Genomic DNA, 11763 nt, shown 5'->3' on the forward strand with positions numbered 1-11763 from the left:
ATAACAAAACCATTCACAAAGCCATGCCCTTTATATACTGAACCCGACTGTTCCCATCATGACCTCAGAAACAGACACACTGAGTCACAGACACAATCAATTGAATTTAACACTACTGTGTCAGCAGGGCTTTAGGCAGAGTTGTGGTGTACATTCAGAATAAGATCATTGATGTCCAAATAAAGTAAGCATTCAGCACTGACACATTTCTCCTAAAAGCACTCAAAACCTCCCACTCATTCATTAGGGAGTCTTCACAGGCAACAACACACAACATCTTCAATGACAACCACTGAACCACAACCAACTTTCCTTAGAGAACTGCTTGATCACAGTGCATGGAGTGTGACAATTTAAATATTCATAATAGTAAATATAGAAATGAACAATAATGAATAGAGGTGGGCAGTATGTGGGAAATGTTACTTAAAAGCAGCAGTGTCTTTTTGCAGCTGAAAACAACAAAGTACCTCTTCATCTTTTTTAAGTAACATTTTGCATTACAATACTGTTTGGCTTGTTGGGTCATATTGCTTTTAACAACCACCCCAGAGTTTTCAATTGGGCCAAGGCTCGATCAGGTGATGCTAGAAACGATTATTTTAGTAACAGCACGTTTACTATGTTCATATATGTCTAAATTAACCAAACTAAGGGAGAAAGCACGTGTGATAAAGCCCTAAAAATGGGCTATAATAATAGCCCATAGTGATTAGAAATAGTTTTTTCTTGATTATACACACATTCCAGTGTGCATTTTCCACAATTTTTCCATGCTTAGTCATTCTCTAATCACAGAAAGCAAAACACACTATAGCAAATTTCTTTGCAGAGTAACCCAGCACTAATGATGTTTATACATAAAACACAATAAACAGACAAAACATCATATCTGTTAACATTTCTCAACTCCATTTCAAAAGCACAAAGACTGCGAAGCCAGTACTTGATCTACCAGCAATCTGGAACTACATTCACAAACAGAAGCATTTACCTCCATGCCTTCTTTGGGGTTGTACGATCATCTAAGCAAGATGCTTAAAAGAAATGCCTGAATTCAGCCTACTGGCACATAGGGACATATATGCTGAAGCATTAGGACAACTGCTTCTAAGACACGGGACAATGGTTTTAGTGCAGGCTGAGTAAAACCTTGGTTTCTACGAAATATCATACGGTTCTAGAGGACTCTGGTATCCTCACATGTTCCAGATCACTCAGAAGCTCTGAGAACTCCGATTCCTCGTCAAACATCTCAGAATCAGAATCATCCTGCATCAGAGACAAACCCCTTTAAATGTTCAATCGTATGTGTCTGTGTGTGTAGAACTAAGATTGATTGCATGTCTGTGGATGTAATACTTCAACATATGTCCAATAAACTTAAATCAGGGTACACGGTAAGAGTGGGCGATAAGAGCAAAAATATAATAACAATATTGCTAAACATTTCGGTTGATAAGAAAAAAATCCTTATGACATTTTCCAAAATAATAGTAGACCTATTAAAAATGTTAAAGTCTAACGACACAATATAAATGTATGGTTATTATAGATTAACTGACTGTTCAATCAACAAAAAAAACAATCACATTAGCTTTCGAAAGTTTGCTGAAAGACTGTACTATACCTTAATCCCTTACAGACTCATTTTCACTTTTTATACAGTGAAACGTAGCATAAAATAGGTGGAAAACAGAACATGAATGGTAGTGAAGCGATGCAACTTTTGCTGTAGGTCACGACAATGACAATATTACGAATATAATGCATCTGATTTCATTCACGCTAATACTATACAGAACATAATTTTTTAAAGGCTGCAAAGTAAGTATTAAAAACAAAAAAGTACCTACTCAGAGTATGTAATTTCAGGATCAGCCTGCAACTTCTTAACCCCCGATTTCTGACTTGCTTTATAGCTTCATTGCTTCAGTCTTTTCTATTCTCCTCCAGTATTTAACTGACATACACTATATGGCCAAAAGCATGTGCACACCCAAAGATCACACCCATATGTGCTTAATTTAATGACCAGTCATGATTCATGATTTAAATTACACGATGAGTAATGCACTAAACTGATACAATTCTCAACTGTGACATGAATAAGCATGGTCTAAGTGTTTAATGAAGAGACAGAAATGTTACATACCTGTTCAACCTCTCCTAGTGTGATTGGCTGAGTCTGGTAGCGGGCATTACTCCTACGTGACCGAGTGTCTCCCCTGGCCCGAAGGCCGTGGCTGGACGGCTGTGCCAGGCGGTTGAAGAGTGCCATCTTCTCTGCCAGACTGAGCGTGGAAAGATCTGGCTCCTCTTGGCCATCCTCCCCTGGAGATGCATGGCGAGCTCGATCCGTCTCCACTGCCTCCTGAGCCAGCCGAACCTCTCTGGCCTGCTCCCTCACCATGGAGCTCTGCTGAGATGAAGCCTGCAAGCTGTAGGGCACATCAACACCAGACTGTTCAGGAACACCCAATGTGTTTCATATTAATTCCATTATATCACCTGGAAGGCTGGGCTGCATGACTGTATTTATCATATATAATTATGATAATACTAAAGAATCACAACATTGTGTAAATAACTACTTACATAAACTTGGATTAAACACACGTGCATGCATAGAAAATACAAGCAATCGTGATTCATGTTACAGTATGAATAAAGCATTTTGGATGTGTTGTTCATTCAGCAGTCCATTTATCAACACAAATGAATAAATGTCTGTGTTAAACATTTTCAAGGACAAATAAAACATTTCTTCATATTAAGATTATAGTAGCATGTGAAGATAAACATGTCATGCAGTTTATATGCTCAACATGTTGCTGATGAAGCAAAAAAACACAAGCGACATGACTCGAATCCCTCCAAGCAATGTGTCATACTTTCACAAGTAATTCAGACGCATTTAACAAATGTTACCATTTCATGACCTTACAAAATTAATAACATATTATAGCTCAACAGAAGTCAGTGATGATCAGGATAAGTTTATTTGTAGTCATGAAATTGTGGGTGTGCTTTTGAAATTCTCACTCTTAATTCTAGTAACGTAAACTAATGATCTGTATTGGCCTGATACCACAAGATGGTGCTGGTTCTTAATTTGACTTTTCAAAGTTGTAAATAAAACAAAATTTTTGGATTAGTTCATGCATTCATGACCTCTAGACTGGACTATTGTAATGCACTGCTAGGTGGTTGTCCTGCTCTCTATGTACTGTAAGCTTCTGTCACCAAAACTAATTTCTTGAATATACAAACATACTTGGCAATAAAGCTCTTGCTGACTGATTCATTTGTTGACAGATACATGTACAGTATGTATGCTTACACTACAGTTTGGAGTCATTAACTTTTTTCTTTTAAAAGATATAATTTTATTCTATTTTAAATCCTGATAACGTTTGGGGTTCAGACACACTCTCTCGGTTTAAATCTAGAATAAAGACACATCTCTTTGGCCAAGCATTCAAATAATGCATCTCATAATCTTGTACTGCAGTTATATCTGATCAAATGCACATTATTATTCTTTAGCTTGGGTTAAACAAATTAATTTTGCTTGGTTGGAACAGCAGCTACGCTAATTATGTCTCTATTTGTTTCTCTGTTTTTGCCAAGGGATCTCAATGATGCATGATGATGCAATGATGCATGAATCTAAAGAAATAGAGACATTTTTGTAAAGACAAATCTTTGAACATGCAAGCTCTCAGTGCCGAACATTAGTATTGATAAGAGTGCCCATGCCTGTATTACACACACGCTCATGGGAGTGTCTGTATGTGTGTCCTGGGTACCTGGATTTGGTCACAGAGCTGCTGACTAGAGTGGGACTAGGAACACGCGTTACAGAGGTTTGTACAGTCACGGACTGTGACAAATGGCCAGGGACACTTTAAAGCACACAGAGTAGAAGGAAAGAAACAGAGACACAGGGAAAAAACTGAAGGAAACTGAAGAAAAGTGATCATAGCTACATACACCACACGAAAGAAAAGGAAGGGATAGAATTTAAAGGAAAAAACAGTGTACATACTTCTATTCTATTCTATTTATAGCACACTTGTGCATAGAATTTTTGTCTATTTTTGTTTACTTGTGTATATATATATATATCAGATACATGTACAGTATGTATGCTTACACTACAGTTTGGAGTCATTAACTTTTTTCTTTTAAAAGATATAATTTTATTCCATTTTAAATTGACCAAAAGTGACAAAGACTTTTACATTGTTACAAAATATTTATACTTTATATATTTAAAATAAATGCTGTTCTTTTGAAATGTCTATTCATCAATGAATAAGAAAAAAAGTTTCACGATTTCTACAAAAATATAATAACTGTTTTAAACAATGTTTCTTGAGCATGAAATCACGTGACACTGAAGTTTAGAGCAAATAAATAAATAATATTTTAAAATATAGGCCTATTAAAATAGAAACCAGCTATTTTAAATTGTAATAATTTCATAACATTGCTGTTTTTACTGTATTTTTGATCAAATAAATAGTGAATATAAGAGACTTCTTTCAAAAACATTAAAGGGGTGGTTGACTGTTTTTTTTCTAGGCTTGACTGTGTTTATGGGGTGCAGTCTAACATGTGTTAATGCTTCATTTTTAAAAATACACATTATTTTTCACATAATTTACCTTTATTCCACACCGCTTTGTCCCTTCTCCTATTAACGCGCTGATCATTTCCTGCTTTTATGAAGCCCTTCCCTCAGAAATACATGATGGGCTCTGATTGGTTAGTTAGTCCAATGTGTTGTGATTGGCTAAACCGCCTCTAATGTGTGTCTACCTGTGCAAGCACGGCTCTTAATTGTATGTTTTTTGTTTGTTGTTGTCTCGTACATTTAGATACGCTGTTATTTGTAAATGCTACTGCTTCTGTTAGCTTTGAATACACGGTTTTATCCCGATTAAAGCTTTAATACAGTACGGCAACCGCACGCGCGTCCATGTATAAAGCTTCTCATAGCTATATGAAAATAAGTGTATAAATGGAACAGTTCATTGCTTGAGCTGAGCTGGTGATCTGAATGAGAGAGAGATGCAGAGCGTGTGCAGCAGGGCGACGCGAGGAACAGGATTAGAACTTGTGAATCCATTAGAATCGTTAGAAGACAGAATCGCGATTCATATATAAATAGATGTTTTCCTGCACCCCTAGTTTTAACGGCATGGTAACAACTCTTCCTCTTCTCTATGGCCTCGCACCCTTTGTTGCATGTTCCCGGGGACGGGGTTTGTCTGGGTTTGTGATGTCACAAACCCGGGAAGTAACTCAGTGGCTACGTTTACATGCACAATTTTTGGTTCAATCGGACTGAATTCATTCCGATTGATGAATCTGAATGTAGTGTTTACATGCACTCTCAATCGTATTAGAAAAGGAATAAACCACCCCTTCAATCCGATCGAAATTTCATTCCGATCGAGCTCAATCGGATCGATTAAGGTGTTTACATGAAGGTTTTTCAATCTGATTGAGCCGTCAATCCGATTACAAATGGATTATTTGGTTGCATGTAAACGTAGCCATTGTAGTCCCTACGAGCCGTTTTTGTAGGCATTAAACTGCCAGAATTTTAAAAGACGATATCTCCGTTTGCATTGAACTTTCAGCACCGCAACTTTGCAGATGTTGTTTATGCTCAAACAGCAAAATTACAAACTAACTAACGTTAGTGAAATCGCAATCAACCACCCCTTTAAAAAAGTTACAGACACACCACTGAACTGTAGTTTATATCTTGCCAAATTTTGAAGCTAACAAATGGAAACATTTGGGGTTTTTTTGTGCCCTCAACCTGAATTATTGAACACGTCACATACTATAAAACTTACGTAGCAGCAATGACCACTTCCTCTGAGGTGACGGGCTGAGTGCGGGAGCGATCCTGACCTCTCCTCAGCCTGCGTTCAACAGCAGGATTACGGCTCCATGCCTTCAAAACTGAACCATCTGAAGTCTTTTCAAGCTCCTAAGAAACAGGAAGGCTTTGTATGAAAGCTTTGCACAATAACTTCTAACAAAATAAATATAAACAAAAAATAAAAACACTAAAATGCTGCATTTGACTTTGAGGAACTTTACTAGCTTGTTCAAGATATCAGATGTTTTCCCCTTTAAGTCAGGTTTCTATTAGACTCACTAAATTTGGTCATATTTGAGGAATGTGCATGTTTGTATGATGTGAGAGTTGAGGGGTAATGGACTGAGGTGTGTCCTCTTTACACAATTCTTGGAATGCCAAATTAATAAGCATGTACAACCACAGTCAGACAAGCTCTGTTCCAAAAACTAGAAAACTGAAAGTTTAAGCTGCATTGTTAGTCACCAATGTCATGTTTCTATCATCAGGCAGCAAAAGAGATCTTGTGTTGGACTTTATCAAAGAGAGAAATGAATGGGGGGGTGGGGGGATTTTCAGAGAAGCTCAGAGAAAATTTAAATTTCATTCAGATGGCAGGATGATTAAGAGTCATGTTTTATTCAGCACTGAAAAGTAACAACTGAATATTGTGCTATCTAATTTAAAATGCAAAACTTCACCCAATATTGGTGTGTTATGCATTTGTTGTGTTTATTAGAGCATCAGATAGTTAGCTTAGCAACATGCTAACATCAGACTCCATTGGAATCAACAGAGCTGTGGTCGATTCTTATTAGGGCTGCACGATAAATCGCATGCGATATTTAACGCGCATCTTGTCAGTAAAGCCATTCTGTAATCAGCGGTAAATCTCCATCACGTGCGTGCTTTCACATTGAGCAGCATTAACTACACAGAGCCATTGTTCACAGACGAGCTGTGCAAAACCACGTTCATATTCGCGCGACACAACGGCTCTGTGTAGTTAATGCTGCTCAATGTGAAAGCATGCAGGTGATGGAGATTTACCGCTGATTACAGAACCGGCTTTCTGACAAGATGCGCGTTAAATATCGCATGCGATTTATCGTGCAGCCCTAATTCTTATGTGCACTTCATGTAAGGGACAATATTTGTGTGGTCTGCATAACCACTGGCAGGATTGTGGCCAACACAGAGTGTTTCAAATAAGCCACTTAAAAAGATTTTGGTTAGGATGCTGTCTTTATAGACAGTAGAAAGGAAGCAGCTCACTTTCAGGGTTTGGAACAGAAGCACAGACACACTCAAGCACCACATACCCTGAAAAGAGAGCGCTTGGCGGCTACACTCAGCTTTGCTCTCTCATCCAACTTCTCTTCATCCACTGGAAAAACACAGGAAGGAGAGAAGAAAATAATGAGTCAGAAGCCTTTTCATGAGAACTATTTCATTAAATCCTAAGACTTTCAGAGGACAAACACAATGCTAAACACATGGTAGAAAGATTAAACAAGCAAATTTCTGCTTCTCTACTCTGATTTCACAAAGGTTAACCTTAAATAAGGCACAGCAGGGGAAAATAAATGCTGTACATCTACCAAATGCAGCGTATTATATTACAATCTGCTCTAATATAAAGTGTGGCATGATTTATGCAACACTTAAAGGGACAGTTCCCCCCAAAAATGAAAATCTGTGACCATTTACTCACCATGTTGCTTCAAACCCATAGAATTTTGGTTAATCTTCAAAATACAAATTAGGTTATTTTTAATGAAACTAGAGAGACTTCTATACCTCCATTGAAAGTTCAGGAAACCAAAACTTAGATTCATGTGCCATTAAGTTTAATTAAAAATATTCTAATTTGTGTTTCAAAGATTAACCAAATTTTTATTTCAAAGTATCAAATAATATTTATTTATTTTTACATCTTGCTCGAGGCAGAACTTTAACTGTTGAAAATGTTAGGGTCAGCATTAATTCAACACATTTTTATTCAGCAAGGATGCATTAGACTGATTTATTCTTCCCAAATAAATGCTGTGCTTTGCAGAAGTGTAATACTAAAATGTATTATGGTTTACAACAAATATATTAAGCAACACATTTGTTTCAACAATTGTATGTACTATCAGCATATCAGTTTGTATTACTGAGCTGCACACATATGAAACTAATGCAAAAGTTTTGTAATGTTATTGTGTCATCCTGCCCAATCACAAAGTTTGTATACATGATAAGCCAAGACAGCAAGACAGCAACTAAAGGTGGCTAGAGTGACTTTCTATTTTTAATGACACAATAGAAAGATATGCTATATTAAACCTTAAGTGATAATAGAGATTGTGTTGTGTATGCAAAAAAAAAAAAAAAAAAAAAAAAAAAAAACTTACCTTCAGGGCTCAGTGGTTCAGGGCTTAGATGAGACCTAAAGAGAACAAAAGTTGAAGTCTTAAAAAAGGGTTACAATTTTGGATTTTAAAATGATGGTCAACGAGCTGACTTGCAATAGTGTAAGCAGACAAAAGCAGCAGCATATTTAAGAAAAAGAGAATCGGGAAAATACACAAAGCAGCTAGTGGGAAAGTGCAGAAAACATAATCAGGCCTGCTTAATCCAGAGCGTTTGACAGAATTATAGATTTCGCAACATGCCACAGAAATAGAAGAGGAAGAAAAAAAATTACAACAAAGAGCCTTTCATAAAATCCACTGACCAAACCTTTGGATTAGAATCCACTACACATAAAAACAGTATACAGTGTGTTAAAGGAGTAAAATTATTTAGTGAGCCAAAAGCTATCTTGAAGTAACCAGTGCATAAATACAGTGCAGTTAAAAAGGGTAAATTAAAAAATAAATTTTGAACCAATCTGGGTTTAGTTTTCTGCACATCAAGTGTCATTTTAAATTTGCACTCCAGGACAACTCTACAATATCGTGCATAAAACTACTCAAAATGCCTACCGGTCCGACTGTTCACGCTCAGTTGATGTGATAGGCTGCGTTCTAAACCTCTCAGATGTCTTTCTATTCTCAGTAGGACATATATACCGCAAAGGGCGACGAGATGAGCGATCTTTGACTCTCTCACTTCTCCAGGGTGCATGTGTATCTGGAGGCACCTCTTCTGCCCTATTATGTCACAAAGCATGACTGAACGAGGCAGCATTGAAGAATGGCAGGTGCACAGGCAAAATGCTAATGCCGGATGAATATTTCATCTAAGCATCCTCATAGTGGGTTAAACTAACTAATGAAAACCCTACAAACATAAAAAATGGTTAAGAACTATTTTGTCAGAACAACTAGCATAAATTCACACATAATTGTCTCTAGAAATACAAAGCTGCCAAGCCAAGGTAAGAAGAAAGACAGGCAGAAATGGTTAATTATTACTGACAAAGTGCGCGCTAGACAAGCCGAGCAGCATGATGGCTGAAAGAATAGAGCATTAAAATCTGCTGGTCAGCTTTGAATGAGTGATTCCTCTGTAAGATCACAATGTCTCTTCTAATATTTCATTCTCCAAGCAGTTACATAAGATGAGATTTTGATTAACTGCATGTTAATCAGCAATGTTAGATAATGTTAGTAAGTCGACACATAATGATAATGTACCACCACCTACAGTTCGGCTTTCCGGGGACACGCAACACTTTCCAGGTAGGTGTGGCGGAGTTGGGCAACTGAAACCCTTGCATCATGGGATAGGGGATCACCATTAAGCACTTTCTCCTGACGGACAGGCTCTCTGATTGGGTTCTGGATGGCATTCTGTTGGACATTTCCAGTATCCAAAAGTTTTGGCATATATCTCCCACTGGAGGTCTGGATTGGGGCGTAGCAGCTAGCGTCAGTCCTTCTGTGGGCCTCTCGAGCTCTTGCTTGCATAGACTCTGTGGCCTGAAGTCGGGACACATGCTGTGTGTAAACTTCCCGTCTTGACTGACCTCCACGGCGCCCTCTGGGGTCATCTGCAATATCCTCCCTTCTGTGCCGACTAATGCCTGGGTTTACCTCTATGTTGTCGGTACTTCCTTGGCACGGGTCTTCAGTGCTCCGTTCTTTCTGATGAATTTCAGAAGGTAAAACTGCCTTCCTGCTCCACAGGAGCCCCACTGTCCTCACATCCTGTTTTCCCTCTGGTTCAAGCACTTCTTGAATCTCTTGTTTATGCCTGGAAGCGGATTCACTGCCCATAGAGAAGTAGCTCTGGCACCCCAGGTCATGGCGTTCCTCTTGTCCAGAGTGGGTCAGCCGCTGTTTGGCTGGAGCATCAGGTAGGTTCCGATTGTGAGGGTGATATCGAGGGTATGACTGGGGAAACTGGTTGTATGCAGGTCCTTCTGCTGTTTGACCCCTGTGAAACGGCTCGTCACGGGCCAGTCTCTCCCTAACTCGGATTCTTCAGAAGAAGAGAAAAGGGTTGGTTACTTAGACTTAAAAGAGATATTAACTGACTCCGCAAAAGAAGAAATAAAAAACAGAACCATTTCATGGCCCTGGAAGTGAGTGAGTGGAAGCAAGAAATTCTGATCCAACCAAAACAACCCAAGCCACAGAACCAGTAGCAGTAGCTCAGTATGGTTTGTGTTTATTAGAATGTGGTTAAACAGCAACTTTGACAGTGTTTGGAATAAAATATAAAACATTGAGACACTAATAGTGTGTATCAAAGTTGATGTTTTCAGTGGTTGGAATAATGAGAACCATGCGAAAAATGTTGTGCTTACTGTAACAAAAATCGAGCAGCAAAACAACAACTGTGATATTTGAAACAACTGAAACAATCTCAAAATAGTGATTATAGTCAAAAAATCATACATAAAAGGTCAGTCTATTAAATCTGAGCCTTTCTAACTATGATAACAGATCCTCAAATCTCAAAACTGTTTATAGGCAACTAACTATATTTTCACACTTGATCCATTTATACTGTCATGAAAAATACCAACTGTGAAAATTAAGAAAACATGTTTGCAAAATTAAATCATTAGCTTTTATACAATTTTATGTTATTCATACTATGCCAAATTACAAAACCATTAAAGGAATAGTTCACCCAAAAATGAAAAATTTGTCATGTTCTCACCCTCATGTCGTTCCAATGACATCAGAAGATATATTAAAGAATTTTGAAGAGCCAAACAGTTGTTGGTCCCCACTGACTTTCATAGCAGGGAAAGAAATACTATTGAAGTCAATGGGGACGACATGAGGGTGAGTACACTGCAAAATATGCGGTCTCCTCCCCCTTAGCAGCGGTGTCAAGTGTCATATTACAAAATGCATTACGGTCTTTTACAATCAAAACTTTTTATAATCTTGACATAAAACATATCATTGGAAAGGTCTGAGTCTCAGGATTCCATATTTGGTGGTTATTTTGTGAAGTAATAGAAGTAATATTGACAGAGAAATCTAGACATTTGTGACAGACAAATGCATCAAAAAAATTGCAATGGATTTTTGATGGCACCCAGTGGCTGTTTGTAGTATAACGCCCTAAATAAAATCTCACAGAAACCTCAATTTTTTTCATATCAACTTCAAATTTGGAACATAACTTATTTAGACATAAGGCTTTACATTTTTTAAGCAAATTTAGAGTAAAACCTGTTATGTAAAAATTTATTTTATATAAAATATAATAAAAATTGTACAGTGCATTTTCTTTTCAGTAAATTTAAACTTCTATAACTTTTTGATATTTTAATTCCACTTCTGCAATAATCTGCTGACTGTCTTCTTTAAAAAGAGACCAACCTTTCCTCTGTATTCCAAAGTGTTCATGAATTATAGCAATTTAAGTTTGGATAGTGCACTTTAATGCCTATTTTAAAAAATGGGGGGTGACAGTTAAGGGGTTAA

The 11763-nt window shown here is 37.5% G+C and overlaps 1 protein-coding gene across 4 annotated transcripts in view; it reads right to left on the reverse strand.

Moving 5' to 3' along the window:
* The window catches only part of svila (supervillin a), a 55086-nt gene that overhangs the window by 23705 nt on the left and 19618 nt on the right, over positions 1-11763 (reverse strand). For 2 of the 4 annotated variants that reach the window (XM_016564508.1, XM_016564510.1), the window contains exons 7-11: positions 9521-10297; positions 8284-8318; positions 7207-7271; positions 5877-6013; positions 2156-2441 (exon numbers count right to left, since the gene is read on the reverse strand). In XM_016564508.1, the coding sequence (XP_016419994.1) occupies positions 2156-2441; positions 5877-6013; positions 7207-7271; positions 8284-8318; positions 9521-10297 (1300 nt within the window). The remainder of the gene's footprint in view (positions 1-2155; positions 2442-5876; positions 6014-7206; positions 7272-8283; positions 8319-9520; positions 10298-11763) is intronic. The other 2 variants (XM_016564509.1, XM_016564511.1) reach the window with 1 other exon arrangement.

The sequence above is a fragment of the Sinocyclocheilus rhinocerous genome, unplaced genomic scaffold, assembly GCF_001515625.1.
Source record: "Sinocyclocheilus rhinocerous isolate Xijiao unplaced genomic scaffold, SAMN03320098_v1.1 scaffold650, whole genome shotgun sequence".
NCBI classification, from domain to species: Eukaryota; Metazoa; Chordata; class Actinopteri; order Cypriniformes; family Cyprinidae; genus Sinocyclocheilus; species Sinocyclocheilus rhinocerous.